This window comes from Scyliorhinus canicula, chromosome 4 (assembly GCF_902713615.1).
Source record: "Scyliorhinus canicula chromosome 4, sScyCan1.1, whole genome shotgun sequence".
In the NCBI taxonomy this organism is placed as follows: Eukaryota; Metazoa; Chordata; class Chondrichthyes; order Carcharhiniformes; family Scyliorhinidae; genus Scyliorhinus; species Scyliorhinus canicula.
Window position 1 is genome coordinate 30,550,207 of NC_052149.1, and position 21,067 is coordinate 30,571,273.

The window sequence follows — 21,067 nt, forward strand, 5'->3', positions numbered from 1 at the left end:
AATGGTCTTCCATCAGGGTCAAAAACAGAGCAGCAGTGAATGTGTCATCAATGGAGCCAGGTGACCAATTATGACCCTGAGGGCTACTTTTTGACTTTGATAATAATGGTCATTCTGAATGTCTATTCACGATAACACGTAAAGAAGCACAATAAATTATAGCACTTCATATTTAGAGTTTGACAGCTGTTGGGGTTCCTCATTAAAGCTTAGCTCTGAATTTCCTGAATCCGTTAAGTCTTTACTTTTAGTACCAGAATTAATAATATTCTATCCTTCCTTTCATGGGATGTTGCCATGGGTTGAGCAGTTACTATCAAGCCCAAAGATTCAGTCTATGATGACAGTAGACAATAGAATTGAGAGTTGCATGACGCACTGCCATTTTTCAATATTAAATGTTCACTGTTTTGAACATTACAATTATAATAAATGATGCATTTAAAAAATAAATAAATTTAAGTTTAAGTAAAAGGGGATTCACTTGAACGTAGCAAGCTATAACCCAAGAGTAGAGTGAACGTAATCCATAGTTACCTGTTGTCTTTATCCTGGCAGCTATCGATGTTGTTCACAGAGGAGTGTGACAAGGTGCGGGACCTGATGCATGTTCACTCCTTTAGTTACGATTTCCACCTGCGCATCGTTCATCAATACCTTGTCGGCCGTCAGATGACTCTAAGGCAGGGCTACCACTTGACTAGCTTCCTCGAAGATTTTATCTGTCACCATCCAGATATTCCGAAGTATGGAAGGAACCACATCTTTGAAGGTATGAGAACTGTAATTTTGAAAGATAAGGAACACAAAATTAAGTTTAACATCGCATAGTGGAGGAACTGAAGGAGCCCGGTTTGCAGCCTCACAAACAGCTTATGTTTATATTGTGCTTTTGGTTTAATAAAATGTAGGACAGCAACTTTTTGGAATCAAAGAGAAAATGCTGGAAAATCTCAGCAGATCTGTCAGAATCTTTAGGGAGAGAAAAGAGCTAACGTTTCGAGTCCAGGTGACCCTTTGTCAAAGGGTCATCTGGACTCGAAACGTTAGCTCTTTTCTCTCCCTACAGATGCTGCCAGACCTGCTGGGATTTTGCAGCATTTTCTCTTTGGTTTCAAATTCCAGCATCCGCAGTAATTTGCTTTTATTTTAGCAACCTCCTGGAACTTTGTGAAGCAAAAGTAGACACTGAACCAAATGAACAATTTAGGACAGACGCCGAAAAGCTTTGGCAAAGACGTAGGTTTTAAGGAACATTGTAAAGGAAGAAAGAGAGATTTAGAAAGGGAATACCAGAGCTTTAGAGCCCAGGCAGCTGAAGGCACTGCCAGGAGCTAATTCCTGCAATTAAAATCTGGAAGGTCAAGACCAGAATCCGATGAAATGAGCAGGTATCTCAGAATGTTGAGAGGCTGGAGGAGATTACAGAGCAGAGGAGGACTGAGGCCATGGAGATATTTGAAAATAATGGTCACTTGATCAATATTTACTAAACCAAGCCTCTGAATTGTTTTCTGTTGGTTAATTCTACAGTATTTTGTACTTAATTCCAATGTAACATTTTTTTTGCACACTAAAATGATTATGCCAGTTATAGACTGGGTAGATTAATAAGATATGCAATTACCCTATGAATGATGAAGGTGTTACAGTGCAAAGATAAACTTTACAGGTTATTGTTAATATTTCATTCATGGGATGAGGGTGAGAAAATACATTCATAGCCCCTGTAACTTCACATTATTTTGATTGCTATTGTATAATACACCAACACCAACCGTCAATGAATGTAATTTATGATTTCACAGCATTTTGAGATTCCAGTCCGATGCATGTCGATCACCTTATAAAGTGCTGCCTTTAGATGTGCTGTATTGAGAGAAAAAAGAGGAGTTGACACAAACTTTTCCACATAGCATCTAGTTATTTGTTGCAATACAAAGCTTATGGGGAATAGTTCAACTGCCAAAGCTGTATTTTGCGAGGAGACCAAAAGAGATAAAGAAATGGAAGAGAGTAATCTTTCTTAACAGAACATTAAGTGCAATGCGACATTGTGGATAGTTCAGTTATTATCCCTGAGTTGGGGTTGAGAAAGATCAGCAGAGGTGCTTTGCTGTTTACTTATCAGTGTCTTTCAATACAAAGCACTGAGATTTGTTAAGGACTGAATTGACCCCAGCAATGACTTTGTCTAGCATTTGAACATGGGACAGTAATCAACATCTCGCCTTCAAAAAAAATGTGACTGATATTACTCAGGTTGAAAAACATACCAGTTGTGAAATACAAGCAAAATATATATTTTTTAAATATTAAGCCACCATGAACAGACTTTGAAATTCCATATTTTTTTCTAGGGACCATAGTCCTCTCCACAAACATGACAACGGCTCACCAACTATATAACTACATCACAGACCATACCAGCATATATGGAATGAAACCACTGCGCATGTCGAGAACCACAATGAGTATGGATGGCAGAAGGGGGACCCAGAACACAGAAATGCATGAGTATGCATTAGTGGCTCTTTGGAATAGGTAAGTGCAAAGCAACATCTGTATATATCACAAACTGGCTGCAATGCATATCTTCTTTCTATTTAGCTACCTCCAATTCCATTTCCAATTAAAATCTAACTCTTCCTATGAAGGAGTGAACTGACACATCATCAACTGGTTTTCCAGTAATCTGGTCCACAGACTACAATAAACAACCTGCATTGACACGGCACCTTTTATATTGCAAAATCCTCCAAGAAATCTCACAGGAACATTATCAAATGAGATTTGGCATTGAACCAAATGTGAGGTATAAGGCAGGTGCACAAAGAGCTTGGTTGAAGTGACAGACTTAAGAGCATCTAAAGTAAGAGAGAGAGGCAGAGTGGTTTAGGAAGGGGATTCCAGAGCCTCGAGGGCCCAGGCAGCTGAAAGCACACATAATGGTGCAGCAATGAAAATCTGGAATCGCGTAGATGTCAGAAATGAGAACTGAGATCTTTGTAGATCTGGAGGAGGTTGAAGCTAGTGAGGATAAAGTAATGGTGGTCGGATTTGAAAACAAGGATGAGAATTTTACAATGGAGGCATAGCTGCATAGGAGCCAACAAAGGGCAGCGAACAGAAATAAATGGTGAATGAGCTTGGCGTGAGTTAGGACACTAGTAGCAGAGTTTTGGTTGAATTTGGGAGATGTAAGGTTGGCCAGGAGAACGTTGGAATAACAAAGCCCACAGACAGCAGAGCCATTGACAGGACCATTCCTGATGATTCCCTTTTTTTCCCTTTCTTTATTTTTGCTGTTATCAGGGCAGGAGAAATGAGGAACCCAAAAATTACAAAAGAGGACACTCTGCTAGCTTTGGACAGCAAAATCTAGACTTTGTGGCAGCCGAGAGTTGGGATGGAACTTGGTTCGATTGATTGGCTGGTGGCCAATGAATTGGCCCAAAGGCCGTATTCTTCCCAGTAACAGGTGGTGATTGAATCCTGCCTGAGTGGGATGATTTCCAGAGACCTAAGGAAAGTAGAGTCAGGTCGCTGGACACTCTGGGGAAAGGACCTGTTCTCTCTCGTGTTTTCTCGTGCCTTTAGATGGAACTTCTTCACCCAAAGGTTTGTGAATCTATGGAATTCCTTGCCCAGTGAAGCAGTTGAGGCTCCTTCATTAAATGTTTTCTAGATGAAGATGGATTGTTTTTTTTAAGAATAAAGGGTTATGTTGTTCAGGCGGAAAGTGGAGCTGAGTCCACAGAAGATCAGCCATGATCTCATTGAATGGCGGAGCAGGCCCGAAGAGCCAGATGGCCTATTCCTGCTCATAGTTCTTATGTTCTTGTGTTTTCCATAAAGGCTGTTGTATTTCTGAAACTGCAGAGACCGGAATGAATCTACAGTGAAATCTAGAACTGAAAGCAAAGTTTGAAGAGAAGACAGATGGTAGAAAGAACCATTTGAAAAATTTTACTTTCATCCTTATTATTTTCACCCCCTCTCTTCCCTTCTGTTTGTTTTTCTTGTATGTGTGCAGAGAGTGAGGCCAAGTTAAAGTGGCGGGATTAGGAGTTAGATCATAGTTAAGCAGTTGTATTTGTTGCATGTTTCATTATAGTATCTGTTATAAATAAAAAGTAATTGCGTTTAAATTTACAAACCTGATGACTGTAATTATTGGACGGCTAAGGGCCAAAGAATTTGGGTATTTTTCGAAGAATTATTAATTAATTCAATTGTGTTGTGAATCCAGGGTAAGGGGGCTGGAATTGACCACATCCTAGTCCGGGGTTTCGTAACACATGGATGGGGATTTCAATAGGATATGAACTGAGGCAAGGTGAAAATGGGCAACATTACAGTGATTGAAGTAGGATATTTTGATGATGGAGCAAATATGTGATCAGAAATTCACTTTGGAGTCACTTAGGACATTGAAATTAAAAATGGTCTGGTTTAATTTCAGACAGTGACCAGGCAGAGATATGGAATTGGTAGTTAGGGAACAGCGTTTATCATGGGGTGGGGACCAGAGACAATGGTTTTGGTCTTCCCAATATTTATTTGCAGAAACTTTCTGCTCCTCCAACTCAAACAAGCAGCATGGCAAATCCGAGACAATGGAGAGGTAATTGTGAGATAGAACTGGGGGTCATCTGCAACATGTGAAATCTGGCATTATGTTTTCAGATGATGTTTCTAAGGGGAAGAATGTAGAAGTGAGATGCCTACTCCATAGCCTACTCCATCTGTCTAAGGGTGGCACCGTGGTTAGATCTGGTTACCTCAGCGCCAAGGACCCAGGTTGAATTTTAACCTTGAGTGACTGTGTGGAGTTTGCACCTTCTCCACGCGTCTGCATGGGTTTCCTCCAGGTGTTCCGGTTTCCTCCCACGGTCCAAAGACGTGCGAGTTAGGTGAATTAGCAATGCTAACAATTGCCCCTTAGTATCCAAAGATGTGCAGGTTAGGTTGGGTTACTGTGATGGGGTGGTGGAGTGGGCCTAGGTAGGGTGTTCTATTGGAGGGCTGGTGCAGACTCACTGGACTGAATGGCTTCCTTCTGTACTGCAGGGATTCTGTGGATTCCTATGTCATTCAATGATTTAAAGACCAGATCATATCTCTCTTCAGTGTATCTCCGATGAATGCAAGTTCACCAGTATAAATCACTCCTGATAACTTTGTACCCTGCATCATAGAATCAATTGTGTTGTGTTACTGTGAATCCACTTCACATAATCAGTGACCTTTGACAGTTCAGTGTCCCATATTGCACAACTTACTTCAAATCTGCCTTCTCTGTCAAGATGATCAAGGAGCAGCACGGTAGCATTGTGGATAGCACAATCGCTTCACAAGTCCAGGGTCCCAGGTTCGATTCCGGCTTGGGTCACTGTCTGTGCGGAGTCTGCACATCCTCCCCGTGTGTACGTGGGTTTCCTCCGGGTGCTCCGGTTTCCTCCCACAGTCCAAAGATGTGCAGATTAGGTGGATTGGCCATGATAAATTACCCTTAGTGTCCAAAATTGACCTTGGGTAGGGTGCTCTTTCCAAGAGCCGGTGCAGACTCGATGGGCTGAATGGCCTCCTACTGCACTGTAAATTCTATGAAATGATCAAGGTTCTAAATACTGCTGGTTTTAACATTAAGGTAGATGTTGGATGTAATCAGTGTAATTGACTGAAAGTATAGGCAGGGATTGGCTATGTTTGTCCTCCACTCATAATGCAAGTCACATGTTTTTCTGCAGAAGTTTCAAATCAGAGTAAGTTATGTATATTTATAAATATTAAATTGTCAGCTTTTAATAATAATCGCTTATTGTCACAAGTAGGCTTCGATGAAGTTACTGTGAAAAGCACCTAGTTGCCATATTTCGGCACCTGTTCGAGGAGGCCGGTACGGGAATTGAACCCACGCTGCTGGCATTTCTGCATTACAAGCCAGCTGTTTAGCCCACTGTGCTAAACCAGCCTCTGTAGTTTTGGTGACTACAATCTGGGATGCTATTTTATTAGTTTAAAAAGATAATGTATTCGATTCATTTTTTAAAAAAAATTAGAGTACCCAATTCATTTTTTCCAACTAAGGGCCAATTTAATGTGGCCAATCCACCTACTCTGCACAAATTTGGATTGTGAGGGCAAAACCCACACAAACTCTGGGAGAATGTGCAAACTCCACAGTGACCCAGGGCCGGGATCAAACCTGGGACCTTGGCGCAGTGAGGCGGCAGTGTTAACCACTGTGCCACTGTGAACAGACTCAAAAACAGCTTCTTCCCTGTTGTTACCAGACACCTAAACGACCCTCTTATGGACTGCGTCATTAACACTACACCCCTGTCTGCTTCACCTGATGTTGGTGTTTATGTGGTTATATTGTGTACCTTGTGTTGCCCTATTATGTATTTTCTTTTATTTCCTTTTCTTTTCACGTACTTAATGATCTGTTGAGCAGCTCGCAGAAAAATACTTTTCACTATACCTTGGTACATGTGACAATGAACAAAAATCCAAATCCTACCGTGCTGCCCTTCGTATTCCTTCTCGACTACCTTCTTCACCTGCGATGCCACTTTCCGTGATCTGTGTACCTGTACACACAGATCACTCTGCCTATCAATACTCTTAAGGGTTCTGCCCTTAACTGTATATTTCCCATCTGTATTAGAACTTCCAAAATGCATTACCTTACATTTGTCCAGATGAAACTCCATTTATCATCTCTCCGCTCAAGTCTCCAACTGATCTATATCCTGCTGTATCCTCTGACGGTCCTCATCACTATCCACAGTTCCACTAACCTTTGTGTCGTCCGCAAAATTACTAATCAAACCAGTTATATTTTCCTCCAAATCAATTATATACATATTATATATATATTCCAGCACTGAACCCTGAGGAATGGCATTAGTCAGAGCCCTCCATTCAGAAACGTACCCTTCTACTGCTACCCTCTGCCTTCTATGACCGAGCCAGTTCTGTATCCAATCTTGCCAGTTCACCTCGGTTCCTGTGCGACTTCACCTTCTGTACCAGTCGAATGTCAGAAATGTCTTCATTTTTGTTTCATCATTCAGATCTGGATCATATAAAGATTCTGAGGGAATCAGACACCATGATGAGTTTGATGTGTCCTTGTTGGTGTGTCATAGTGCCGGCCCTTTTGAAGAACAACCTGAAACAGAACGCAACATGCTACGGTAGGATTTTCACAGCATTATCCCGTTTCCTTTGACTCATTTTAGTGGTTTTAGTTTGCCAACACCTGCCGTTTTAAAGAGGAAGCATATAATCTCCAATTCACCCTCTTTATTATTTGTACTTCTAGATTCAGTGTTCCCTCTTTCACAGTATAGTCGTCTCTTCATTGTTCTCTGCTGCTGTATTGGGAAATATTTACAAAAGCGACATACCTGTGCAAACTTTATGTGCCTGTGATGCTTATGTCAAACGTCAAAGCTGGAATCTTGTGGATCCTTAATAAATTTGGTGATTGGGCGTGAATTGGGCTCACTTTGGGAGCGGGTGAAGCCTCCAATTAGATTGTGCCATACATTTGACCGCCAATCTTTCCTGCCCCAATTACATTTTTGAGCCTTGGAGTTACGAGCGATATTCCTAGAGCAAGTTGGACAGTTATTATATTGAATAGTTATTATACTGACTAATGTCACATCTCCCATTCAGTCGAACACCCTGTGATAAATCATGTGCCTTTCTTTTCTTTATTTTTAGAAGTTGTGAAGTCTAGTATATATTTCCAAAATGCACTACTTTGCAATGGCATGCACTCAGCACATTGGGCAACAATACATCCCTGATCTGATTATTGGTATCTTTTTGCCTTTGTCCCACCGAGATTCTGACAGTCTGTCAATGTGAAATTGCAGTTTACCTTCAGATATGATCTCAGTAATTATGTGTAAATGAAGGGTTGATGTTTGTCTACATAAACTGTAGCGGTTTCAAGAATTTTCACTCTGTAAAGTAAGAATCAATTAGCAATATATACTCAAAATTTAATCTAACCTTTCCAACATAAATCTTCCCCTGGTCTGTTGTTTCTACACAAATTTAATTACTAAGTACAGGCCTGTTTGACACAAACCTCAAATACAAGTAGAACGACTTGTTAATTATCCTTTTGGTCGATTTGTCTATAAATTGTAATTTGAAGTCATTTCTGAAGGCTTTCTGGTTCATCAAGCTATGGAGCTATGGCTGAGTCTGATCACTATTATTACACTCCATTAGCTGCCTCTACCCCAATCAATATCGAAACCATAGCAGAGGAACATTTGAAGCATTAATGCACAGTGAGAACAGATTTATTTTAACAAACCATTCTACAAGTGCAGGTATAGTTAATAGGGTCTTATTTGTATTGGGGCGGGTTAAGAAAACCAGAGGAAGAATCATTTAGGTCTGTTGGCAAACCTTAATGCAGGATTATATATTCTGCAGTCTCTAAACTACGTGGACTTTAAAAACCTCAGTCTCCCTTGTTTCTGTGCCTTTCACTTATAAAAAGATATAGCTAAAGACATTTTCGCTGATTTACAATACTTCAGACAAACGAAAATTAACACTGATTAATACAAAGTATGATATGTGGGCCTAAAATATGGATCAATAGTATACAGTAAGTAGCATTAGAGAGACTTAAAGACTTGTGATTAATAGGCTGAACATTTGTGTCCAGAATGTTTGGCAGAGAAATTAAGAGAACATTTGGGATGATTATAAATGTAACTGGAACATGGTAAGACCTACATGGTTCTTAGTTTTAAAATAAAGCATTTAGAACTGACTTGTGTAAGAAGCTCTTTAGCCAGTGTGAAATATGTGGAAGGATCTGCCAGTCAGCACAATAGAGCCAAAACCAGAATTATTCCAATCAATGCTGCAATGCAAGACTAGACACCTGAGGTCCAATGGATCAGAAAGCCGATTCTCATTTCTTATGTGTTTATGGATCTAAATAGGCCAGTATTCAGGGGGAGCATCACCATCCTTTTAACCCTATTGGAGTGACTGCTAGCCACATGATCTTTTCCAGCATTTGCTGCGGATTAGGTTATATTTTTGTTTGATTACCTCTTTTTGAAGCACTCTTCCTCTTAACCATACCTCACCTTCCATGCTTCCACATCCAAAGCTGTTTTTTTCCACCCTCTGAATATGGATCTGAGATTTTTTTAAAATCCAGGATGAGGATTTCAATACGTTTCTGGGTGACCGAGTAGATACTGCAACAGTGTCAGGTGATTTTTATTTTATTTTTTAAAATAATTTTTATTCAAATTTTCACACTTTCACAAAAAAGAAAACAATAACAAAATTCTAAGAACAAAAAAAAAGAACCCCCCCGCCGTAAATACAAAAGAGAAACAATAAATTAACGCCCGTCATTGGCAAAAAAACAGATATTAAACCCAAAACAAAAACAGAGACCCCCCCCCCCCCTCCCGGGTTGCTGCTGCTGCTGACCTTTTGTTTTTACCATTCTGCCAGGAGCTCTAGGAATGGTTGCCATCTCCTGAAAAACTCCTGCACTTGACCCCCCTAGGGCAAATTTCACCCTCTCCAATTTAATAAATCCCGCCATATCGTTGACCCAGGCCTCCACGCTTGGGGGCCTCGCATCCTTCCACTGAAGAAGAATCGTCCGCCGGGCTACTAGGGACGCAAAGGCCAGAACACCGGCCTCTTTCGCCTCCTGCACTCCCGGCTCCACTGCAAATCCAAATATTGCGAGTCCCCAGCCTGGATTGACCCTGGATCCTACCACCCTCGATACCGTCCTTGCTACACCCTTCCAAAATTTCCCCAGCGCCGGGCATGCCCAGAACATGTGGACATGGTTTGCTGAGCACCTAATACACCTGTCCTCGGTCCCAAAAAAAAAACCGGCTCATCCTTGTCCCCGTCATATGAGCCCTATACAGTACCTTAAACTGTATGAGGCTAAGCCTCGCACACGAAGAGGAGGAGTTCACCCTTTCTAGGGCATCCGCCCACGTCCCCTCCTCAATCTCCTTACCCAGTTCCTCCTCCCATTTATCTTTCAGCTCCTCCACCGAGGCCTTGTCTACCTCCTGCATCACCTGGTACACTTCCGCGATCCTCCCCTCACCAACCCATACCCCCGAGAGCACCCTGTCCTGGACCCCTCGCGGCGGCAGCAGGGGGAACCCCACCACCTGCCGTCTGACAAACACCCTTACTTGCACGTACCTAAAGATGTTCCCCGGGGGGAGCCTGAACTTTCCTTCCAGCTCACCCAGGCTCGCAAACTTCCCGTCTATGTCAGGTCCCCCAGCCTCCTGACACCTGCCCTGTGCCAACTCAGGAACCCGCCATCAATTCTCCCCGGAACAAACTGGTGGTTCCCCCGTATCGGGGACCCCATCGAGGCCCCCACCTCCCCCCTGTGCTGCCTCCATTGCCCCCAAATCTTGAGGGTAGCTGCCACCACCGGGCTCGTGGTATACCTCGTCGGAGGGAGCGGCAGCGGCGCCGTTGCAAGCGCTTCCAGGCTCGTACCCACACAGGATGCCATCTCCAGCCTCTTCCATGCTGCCCCCTCCCCGTCCATTACCCACTTAGGCACCATCGCTGCGTTGGCAGCCCAATAATACCCACAGAGGTTGGGCAACGCCAGCCCCCCATCCCTGCCCCGCTCCAAGAACACCCATCTCACCCTTGGAGTCCCGTGTGCCCACACAAACCCCGTAATGCTCCTGTTAACCCGCCTGAAAAAGGCCTTCGGGATAAGGATGGGGAGGCACTGGAACAGGAACAGAAACCTCGGGAGCACCGTCATCTTGACTGACTGCACCCTACCCGCCAAAGACAGCGGCAGCATGTCCCACCTCTTAAACTCCTCCTCCATTTGCTCCACCAGCCTTGTGAGGTTTAGCTTATGCAAGGCCCCCCAGCTCCTGGCCACCTGAACCCCCAAGTACCTGAAGCTCCTCTCCGCCCTTTATTCAGGAGATTTTTTTTAACCCTGAATGATTGCGTTTGCCTGTGGATGATATTCAAACCACACTGAATTTAACATTTCAGTAGCTGTATGTCCCCGCAGGCCCTTCTTCAAGTTGTTATGAAATGCTTTTGTCTCAAACCAGTATTCTATCTTGACTATATAGCTGGATACATACTCTGCAGGGACCAAAGGCTACCTTCTCCTAGTTTATTATGTGATACTACCGTGTGATAAAAGATTTCAAAATATAGATTAAAAACAAATTCAAATTACATAGCACATGGGCCATGTTTGACAATGCATTAGACAAGCACTATTACTCTCTACGTGCCTGCAGGAATATTTTAATGCCTTTAATCATTCTAGTCCCAGTTAGCCTCAAAATTATACAATACTATATAACTTTCCATCAAACTCTACTTAATTGTGGAATATTATAAATTTTCTAAGGTCTTTAAATTTAATTTTTCTTCCATCCCTCTCCCCTGCTACCAAAGGTAGTGGCTCCATTACTGCTAAATGAACCTATGGTGCTGGATATTTTTCTGGACCCTGCTCAAGTAGATATTATTCATACATGAGACTCAACGGTAATGTCAATTGGCTATTTGACTTGCGAGGTGGTCGGCTTATTGATCTGTCTTCACCTCACTTCCTGGCACCTATTTCCAGCAGGAAGTGCCAGATCTCAGTTCAGACCAGCAATCCTGGCTGATATTTCCTTCTCAATAGGGATTTATGGAGACAGCCTCCCCGAATAGGCGGCAGAATGTGGCGACTAGGGGCTTTTCACAGTAACTTTATTGAAGCCTACTCGTGACGATAAGCGATTTTCATTTTATTTCATTTTTCATTTCAAACGTAACACCATGACCAAGAATCCAGCTGCGTTGCTAAACTTCGCCGTTAAAAAATGTTGAACAGCCTGGTGCCGAATCATAGTCTGTTGCTTCTCACCCAAGATTCCCAACAATGCAAGTTCCTGATCCCAGGTGTAGATGAGACAAGCAGGCTCCAAAGAAATAAGGAGCTTGATGCAGCCTTGTAAAGCTCAGCAATCGCTGATTCAAGAGTAACCCTGGGGAAACCGAGAAAATAAGGATCACTATCTTTTGGGATGAGAAATTAGTTGCAAAGGCTATAAAACTGAGATAATGGACATTAATAGTAATGGACATTAATAATACACTTTCGTAATGTACCTATCAAGTGTCTTTCTTTTGGATATTTTAGCTGTATTTCTACCAAGTGTTAATAATTGGCACAATTCAAATACACCATCTACTTCATGCAAGGAGACTTTTAAAATAAAAAAGCTATCCAGTCCAATCCTACTTTCCAGCTCTTGGTATATCGTTCTGCAGGTCACAGCACTTCCAGGGCATATCCAAGTACCTTTTCAATGTGACGAGTGTTTCAGCCTCTACCACCATTTCAAGCAGTGCAGTCCAGAAAACCTCTGGGTGAAAAAGTTCTCAACTTTCCTGTAATGCTTCTGTCAGTTAGTTTAAATCTTAAGACCTTTGGTTATGAAATGAAATGAAAATCGCTTATTGTCACGAGTAGGCTTCAATGAAGTTACTGCGAAAATCCCTTAGTCGCCACATTCCGGCGCCTGTCCGGGGAGGCTGGTACGGGAATCGAACCGTGCTGCTGGCCTGCTTGGTCTGCTTTAAAAGCCAGCGATTTAGCTCAGTGAGCTAAACCAGCCCCTTGTTATTGACCAAGTTAGTCAGTCTCTACCTTCCCTCCACTCCCCTTTTCTCTAGTCTCTTGGGTTCGGGTCCGGTAACTATAGGCCGGTGAGCCTCACGTCTGTTGTGGGTAAAGTCTTGGAGAGGATTATAAAAGATACGATTTATAATCATCTAGATAGGAATAATATGATTAGGGATAGTCAGCATGGTTTTGTGAAGGGTAGGTTATGCCTCACAAACCTTCTCGAGTTCTTTGAGAAGGTGACTGAACAGGTAGACGAGGGTAGAGCAGTTGATGTGGTGTATATGGATTTCAGTAAAGCGTTTGATAAGGTTCCCCACGGTCGGCTATTGCAGAAAATACGGAGGCTGGGGATCGAGGGTGATTTAGAGATGTGGATCAGAAATTGGCTAGTTAAAAGAAGACAGAGAGTGGTAGTTGATGGGAAATGTTCAGAATGGAGTTCAGTTACGAGTGGCGTACCACAAGGATCTGTTCTGGGGCCGTTGCTGTTTGTCATTTTTATAAATGACCTAGAGGAGGGCACAGAAGGTTGGGTGAGTAAATTTGCAGACGACACTAAAGTCGGTGGAGTTGTAGACAGTGTGGAAGGATGTTGCAGGTTACAGAGGGACATAGATAAGCTGCAGAGCTGGGCTGAGAGGTGGCAAATGGAGTTTAATGTAGAGAAGTGTGAGGTGATTCACTTTGGAAAGAAAAACAGGAATGCGGAATATTTGGCTAATGGTAAAATTCTTGGCAGTGTGGATGAGCAGAGGGATCTCGGTGTCCATGTACATAGATCCCTGAAAGTTGCCACCCAGGTTGATAGGGTTGTGAAGAAGGCCTATGGTGTGTTGGCCTTTATTGGTAGAGGGATTGAGTTCCCGAGCCATGAGGTCATGTTGCAGCTGTACAAAACTCTGGTACGGCCGCATTTGGAGTATTGCGTACAGTTCTGGTCGCCTCATTATAGGAAGGACGTGGAAGCTTTGGAACGGGTGCAGAGGAGATTTACCAGGATGTTGCCTGGTATGGAGGGAAAATCTTATGAGGAAAGGCTGATGGACTTGAGGTTGTTCTCGTTAGAGAGAAGAAGGTTAAGAGGTGACTTAATAGAGGCATACAAAATGATCAGAGGGTTAGATAGGGTGGACAGTGAGAGCCTTCTCCCGCGGATGGAGGTGGCTAGCACGAGGGGACATAGCCTTAAATTGAGGGGTAATAGATATAGGACAGACGTCAGAGGTAGGTTTTTTACGCAAAGAGTGGTGAGGCCGTGGAATGCCCTACCTGCAACAGTAGTGACCTCGCCAACATTGAGGGCATTTAAAAGTTTATTGGATAAGCATATGGATGATAATGGCATAGTGTAGGTTAGATGGCCTTTAGTTTTTGACTTCCCATGTCGGTGCAACATCGTGGGCCGAAGAGCCTGTACTGCGCTGTATCGTTCTATGTTCTATGTTCTATGTACAGCTCCTACTAATGATCTTCTCCATTAGCCAAGGTTCTGAGCGCAGTCAGTTAGAGCATTCACAGCATAAAGTTTCAATTTAGCACAATGTGATATTGACACGATGACATACAGCCACGCGAGAAAAGGCTTGTACGTGACATGGGAAAACGTACATGTGCAATTTTTAAAGGTTTAAGATATCGTTGGGATGCTGTGCAATGTTAATGCAATTTAAAATAAACATGGTACGGCCTTTAAATGGTGGGACAAAGATATTTAATTGCTAATATTAGGCAGTCCAATCTTTAGTCTAATGGGTAAGGCGGCACGGTAGCACAGTGGTCAGCACTGTTGCTTCACAGCGCCAGGGTCCCTGGTTCGATTCCCGGCCTGGGTTAACTGTCTGTACGTTCTCCCTTTGTCTGCGTGGGTTTCCTCCGGGTGTTCCGGTTTCCTCACACAAGTCCCGGAAGAGGCGTTGTTCGGTGAATTGGACATTCTGAATTTTCCCTCTGTGTACCCGAACAGGTGGCGGAATGTGATGACTAGGGACTTTTCACAGTAACTTTATTGCAGTGTTAATTATTATAACCTTTATTGTCACAAGTAGGTTTACATTAACACTGCAATGAAGTTACTGTGAAAAACCCCTCGTCACCATATTCTGGCGCCTGTTCGGGTACACAGAGGGAGAATTCAGGATGTCCAATTCACCGAACATCACGTCTTTCAGGACTTGTGGGAGGAAACCGGAACACCCGGAGGGAACCCACACAGACACAGGAAGGACGTGCAGACTAAGCCTACTTGTGACAATAAAAGATTACATAAAAAAGAATAAGTTGAGTTTTAACCTGCGTCTACAAATTGTGTGTCTGAGCTGATGGCAACATTGAACCTCAAAAATGCCAATGTTCTATTCTTCATTTAGAAAACCAAATACATCAAAAAAACACAACTGCCAGCAAATCTGCATCTGGGAAATACTGGGCTTTATGGCTCTCTTTGGATAAGAAATTAGTAATAAAAAATTTCAAAGGCAGATAGATTTTCTGCCTCTGTAAAAAGTGAAACATTTTTTATCTTTCTGCTGACTGAGTTCATGTCCCTGCAACAATTGTTACTCTATTATGTCCATAATTTTTCACAATTTTCAGAATGACTAGAGCCTATTCCCTGCTGTAGGCACAAATGCAAAATTCCATTTTTAAAGTTGTGTTTTTTTTCTTGAAGGTTGCGTTTCTATGTGATCATGGCAAGTTGCCGGGAGCTCTTCCCAAGACTAACGGCTGATATGAGGCGCTTTAAGAAGTTACCACAAACTCGAAGGGAGTCTTTGGACTTTACTAGAGATTCTTTGCTGTCAGAAAAATATGAACCTGAAAGGAGGGAGACTGACCCAGATGGGTGGGATGAGACAAGCGATTCCAGTGAGTTTTACTCACATAGGAAACCATTGAAGATGGCAGCAGAACTGTTCTACTCCTCTCCACTCTTCCCTTTGCTGGCTTCCGAGGTAGCAACGGCCCAAGAACAAATTGCAATGATGGTTCAACAAGCAAAGTCCCACTGTCGGCGTGATGTTCTCTGGCAACGCCTCTTCCTGGGAGAGCATCTGTCATCAGACAAGCACAAAATGAGCAAGCTGTCGTTTGCTGAGCTGGAAGAGTTACTTAGTGCGGTGCATAGCAAATCCATTTCTGAGATTGACCCACAACTGGTGAGAGAGAGAGAGAGCATTTTGTGGTTATCAGTTGAATGCTTATTTTCAATATAACCTGTGTTGCGATGAGAGTTCCTTACAGTTAGTGTTGACACGTGAATCGGATACTTTCCCAAGATACCCTGACTTATTTATTGGTACACATTAAGTGGAAGCCTATAGAATCAATTCCTAGCAATGACCTTGTCTAATGGGCATTGATTTCACCGAGAATCCAATGCGTAGAGGTCCAGGGATTGCCTGTATATAAACAGCATGCAACTGAGCAACCAATGGAAGATGAGGACTGTATTTTCCAAAAACTCTCCAAATGTATCCATAACTAACAGTGGTAGAGTGACTCTCCGGTTAAAGAATTTTCATGGGGCTGAAAATCAGAAGAGTTGGGAAGGTGTTTTCTGTGTCATGACACAGGCGAGGGAATAATTCACATTGAAGATTCTCTTCAAAATCATTTACCTGTATCACTGCATATTGTACTTCGAACTGTGAGATGCATCACAGTTTATGCCATTACATTGATCTCCATATTGCTATATTGAGATTCAAAACTTGAGATTAGAAGGAAGGTTGATGCGGAAGAATGAAAATCTTTTCACTTTGCTTCAGCATGCAGTATAGGCTAGAGCATCTACAAAGTAAACCTTGACTAATCTGCTTCAACAATGTGCCCTATTTCCATCTCCGAGCACCTCAGACAAGCGTGTAAATCTTATCCATTGATTATTACACTGAATAGAAAGATTAAGCATGAAGAAAACAACAACTGGGCTCACTTTTGTGGAATTTTTCCAAATTGGATCTTTTTTGGCTTTGTTTCTCCCAACTCTGTTCACCTTTTCCCAATGTCATTAACATTCTTTCTAGCCTATTACCTCATATTTATCATTGCTCTCTCTTGTACCAGGATTGTTTCCTGTCGATGAGTACCAGCTGGTATCAGAGCCTGATCAAGGTTTTACTCAACCGATTCTCACAGAGTTGTCGCCACTTTGTAGATGCAGATAGAGGAATCCAGTACCTGGTAAGTTAAACCAGAATCTAACCCACTTATATCCACTGCCTGTTTTTAGCCACAAGTGGGTTTATTACTGAACACCAGTTTCCAGACATACCAACAAGCTTGGCCACTAAAAACTGCAGATCTACAATGACATATGCATACGTTTTTTTTCTAACATGCATCATTAGGGAAAGTGTCATGTGAGAATACCTTTAAGAAATGGGTGTCTATCAAATAGCTGTAGTGGGTGTACATTTAAGAAATGAGTGTTTGTCAAATAGCTGCAGTGATGTGAGAGTGTGGGTGGAGCTGGGCTGTCTGTCTGCTTTTACTTTCGCTTTGAACAAAAGCTGGTGTGTGTCTGTGCGATTAGTTTTGTTTTGAAGATTTGGAGCTGCATCCAGCAAGACAAGGTGTGATTCTGATCTCACTCTATGAAAACAATGCCTTCAGATCACTTGCTAATTTAAAAGTGATAACTGCTCTCAGTAGAGAATTTAAACCTGATGTCTGTGTTGAAGAGGGTATTTGTCTTATGGATGTTGTACGGAAATATTAAGGGTTACTTATTGAGTACTGTATTCTTTGGGGGAGTATTTGAGTGATAATTGCTAAGATGTTTACTGTATGTTTAAAAATGTTAACTGGATTCATAGACTAAACATTGTTTTTGTTTAAACATACTTTAGCTCTCTGTTGCACCACCCCTGTGAAGTGGGCCCTTGTGCTTCCCATAACCACAATCTATTTAAAGTTATGGGTCAGGTGAACTCCATGATACAAATTGGGGTTGTCTAAACCCTGGCCCATAACAAAAGTGATTAAGATGATCAAATGATTTAAGCCGCAATTTTAATACATAGCACTAGTGGTAATTTTGCTTCACAATTTTGTGTGTATTTGTGTGGGCAAGTCAAAAATAATTGACCTTCGTGATCATGTACCCAGCCATATGTGTAACTAGTGTATCCCTTACCGGGGTACACAAAAATACTATTGTGAAGCTGTTTCGGGCTGCTCATAGTTAGAATCCACCTTGCAGCAAGGTATTGTGGCAGGTTTAGGTATTATAGCAGGTTTAGGTATTGTAGCAGGTTTAGGTATTGTAGCAGGTTTAGGTATTGTAGCAGGTTTAGGTATTGTAGCAGGTTTAGGTATTGTAGCAGGTTTAGGTATTGTAGCAGGTTTAGGTATTGTAGCAGGTTTAGGTATTGAAGCAGGTTTAGGTATTGTAGCATGTTTAGGTATTGTAGCAGGTTTAGGTATTGTAGCAGGTTTAGGTATTGTAGCAGGTTTAGGTATTGTAGCAGGTTTAGGTATTGTAGCAGGTTTAGGTATTGTAGCAGGTTTAGGTATTGTAGCAGGTTTAGGTATTGTAGCAGGTTTAGGTATTGTAGCAGGTTTAGGTATTGTAGCAGGTTTAGGTATTGTAGCATGTTTAGGTATTGTAAGAAGTGCAGCTTTGGTTTGTGGGAGCAGCGAGAAGTAAATTATCAACTCCAGCAGACGCGCGAGTGTGTGTGGATGGATGGAGGTGCAGTTTTGCACAATGGGTTGTGGCAGCACTGAAGGTTCCGACCAATCCTGAATCTGAAATATTTGAATATGCTCTCATAGAAGAAACATTTCAAAATTGATCTTGTTTCAATCAACAATAGTGTCCAAGGATCAATGTAAAGGAGCAGAGTAATCTTTTGGTTGTATGTTGCTTTCCAAATATTGTTAACTTGTGCCAAGATGCTTGCATTTCCACTCCTGCTTAAGACAGCTGGGCCAAGGGCAGCATGGTGGCGCAGTGAGTAACACTGCAGCCTCACGGCACTGAGGTCCCAGGTTCCATGTCTGCTCTGGGTCACTGTCCATGTGGAGTTTGCACATTCTCACACTGTTTGCGTGGGTTTCACCCCCACAATCCAAAGATGTGCAGGGTAGTTGGATTGGCCACGCTAAATTGCTCCTTAATTGGAACATTGAATTGGGTACTCTAAATTTATTTTTAAAAAAGACAGCTGGGTCAGCTGAAATCAAGGACCGTTTTCCATCTTTAATATAGCTATAGGATCCAGCTTGGAATCACTGTAGAATTTTTGTCCTCCATTGTAAATGCGTTAACGTAATAGCAGCAAAGTAAATCATAAAACCAAAGGGAGATGACAGTGAGTCCTCATTTAACATTGGTCCGTTGGAACAGTGTTTCGCTTTAAGGCTAGTTAGTTAGTGGCGCCTATAATCTTGTTGAGCATTACGAAATTGAATTTGAATGTAATTTCCCACCTGACCCGATTGGCACTATTTTGGAGCTGCTTTTACTTCTCTCTTACCTCATCGACTAGTGGCCTCTCCCCGTGCTCGACCCTCCAACTTGTGGTCTCTCCCCATGCCCCATTGACCCTTTTGCTGAATTTTCTGCTCTCTGACCCACCTGCTCACTGCTTCCCTCTTGTGAACCTGCATTGCCATTCAAGATGCAGATCCCATCCGAAGCTCTGAGGTTGTGAAAACGCTAGACCCGATGATGCTGAAGAACTGAGCTGTGCCTGTTATAATCCATATTTATTGTAAAAGACTTGAAGCTGCTCCTCCTGCCTCCCACTGCTCACGTCCAGAGCCTTCACTATTCATAAAAAAAGTTGGTTTATAACAGCCTAGCTCAGCATTTCTGTACCAATTACACATCCTCCCCCCCCCCCCCCCCCCCCACCCCCAATTATTGTCCCCTTTCCTGAGTCATAAGAACTAGGAGCAGGAGTAGGCCATCTGGCCCCTCGAGCCTGCTCCGCCATTCAATGAGATCATAGCTGATCTTTTGTGGACTCAGCTCCACTTTCCGGCCTGAACACCATAACCCTTAATCCCTTTATTCTTCAAAAAACTATCTATCTTTACCTTAAAAACATTTAATGACGGAGCCTCTACTGCTTCACTAGGCAAGGAATTCCATAGATTCACAACCCTTTGGATGAAGAAGTTCCTCCTAAACTCAGTCCTAAATCTACTTCCCCTTATTTTGAGGCTACGCCCCCTAGTTCTGCTTTCACCCGGCAGTGGAAACAACCTGCCCGCATCTATCCTATCTATTCCCTTCATAATTTTATCTGTTTCTATAAGATCCCCCCTCATCCTTCTAAATTCCAACGAGTACAGTCCCAGTCTACTCAACCTCTCCTCGTAATCCAACCCCTTCAGCTCTGGGATTAACCTCGTGAATCTCCTCTGCACACCCTCCAGCGCCAGTACGTCCTTTCTCAAGTAAGGAGACCAAAACTGAACACAATACTCCAGGTGTTGCCTCACTAACACCTTATACAATTGCAGCATAACCGCCCTAGTCTTAAACTCCATCCCTCTAGCAATGAAGGACAAAATTCCATTTGCCTTCTTAATCACCTTTTGCACCTGTAAACCAACTTTTTGCAACTCATGCACTAGCACACCCAGGTCTCTCTTTACAGCAGCATGCTTTAATATTTTATCATTTAAATGATGATCCCGTTTGCTGTTATTCCTACCAAAATGGATAACCTCACATTTGTCAACATTGTATTCCATCTGCCAGAACCTAACCCATTCACGTAACCTATCCAAATCCCTCTGCAGACTTCCAGTATCCTCTGCACTTTTTGCTTTACCACTCATCTTAGTGTCCTCTGCAAACTTGGACACATTGCCCTTGGTCCCCAACTCCAAATCATCTATGTAAATTGTGAGCAATTGTGGGCATAGAGAAAGACTAATGATTTGAGTGGTGTGCTGAATGTTTCTCAAGCTTCTTGTGGGAGAGGGTATGGAGTACAGTGTTCTTGTTGGGGTGGGGGGGGGGGGGTGAATCATCTATTATCTATTAAGTAGCAGGTTCCCAGGATGGAGCATCTACTCCTGTAGAGGCTGTCTAGTGGTGTATACCAGAGTGGATCTGTTTTGCCGAGTGTGCTGTGGTCAACGTGCACCAAGCAGGAGTGTGGATGAATGAACTGACTCAAAACCTGACCTAGCCGATTCTGGTCTCGACCCAGGCAGACTGTCCCGGTAGAAGCGCCGTTTGTGGTGGCGATTGTATGTCAGGACCTGGTGTGCTAGTAGTGGTCCTCTTGATTTCGCACCTTCTGTTGCCTTGATGAATGGTTGAAGGATATGTTGGAGACTCGGGAATTATGTACCTCCTACCCATTAAGAATTAAAATCGAG

The 21,067-nt window shown here is 42.7% G+C and overlaps 1 protein-coding gene across 3 annotated transcripts in view; it reads left to right on the forward strand.

The window, feature by feature from the left end:
* szt2 (SZT2 subunit of KICSTOR complex) overlaps window positions 1–21,067 on the forward strand; it is a 300,727-nt gene that overhangs the window by 272,481 nt on the left and 7,179 nt on the right. For all 3 annotated transcript variants that reach the window (XM_038793974.1, XM_038793973.1, XM_038793972.1), the window contains 5 exons: window positions 559–772; window positions 2,361–2,544; window positions 7,086–7,208; window positions 15,390–15,876; window positions 16,787–16,903. In XM_038793974.1, coding sequence (XP_038649902.1) covers window positions 559–772; window positions 2,361–2,544; window positions 7,086–7,208; window positions 15,390–15,876; window positions 16,787–16,903 — 1,125 coding nt within the window. The remainder of the gene's footprint in view (window positions 1–558; window positions 773–2,360; window positions 2,545–7,085; window positions 7,209–15,389; window positions 15,877–16,786; window positions 16,904–21,067) is intronic.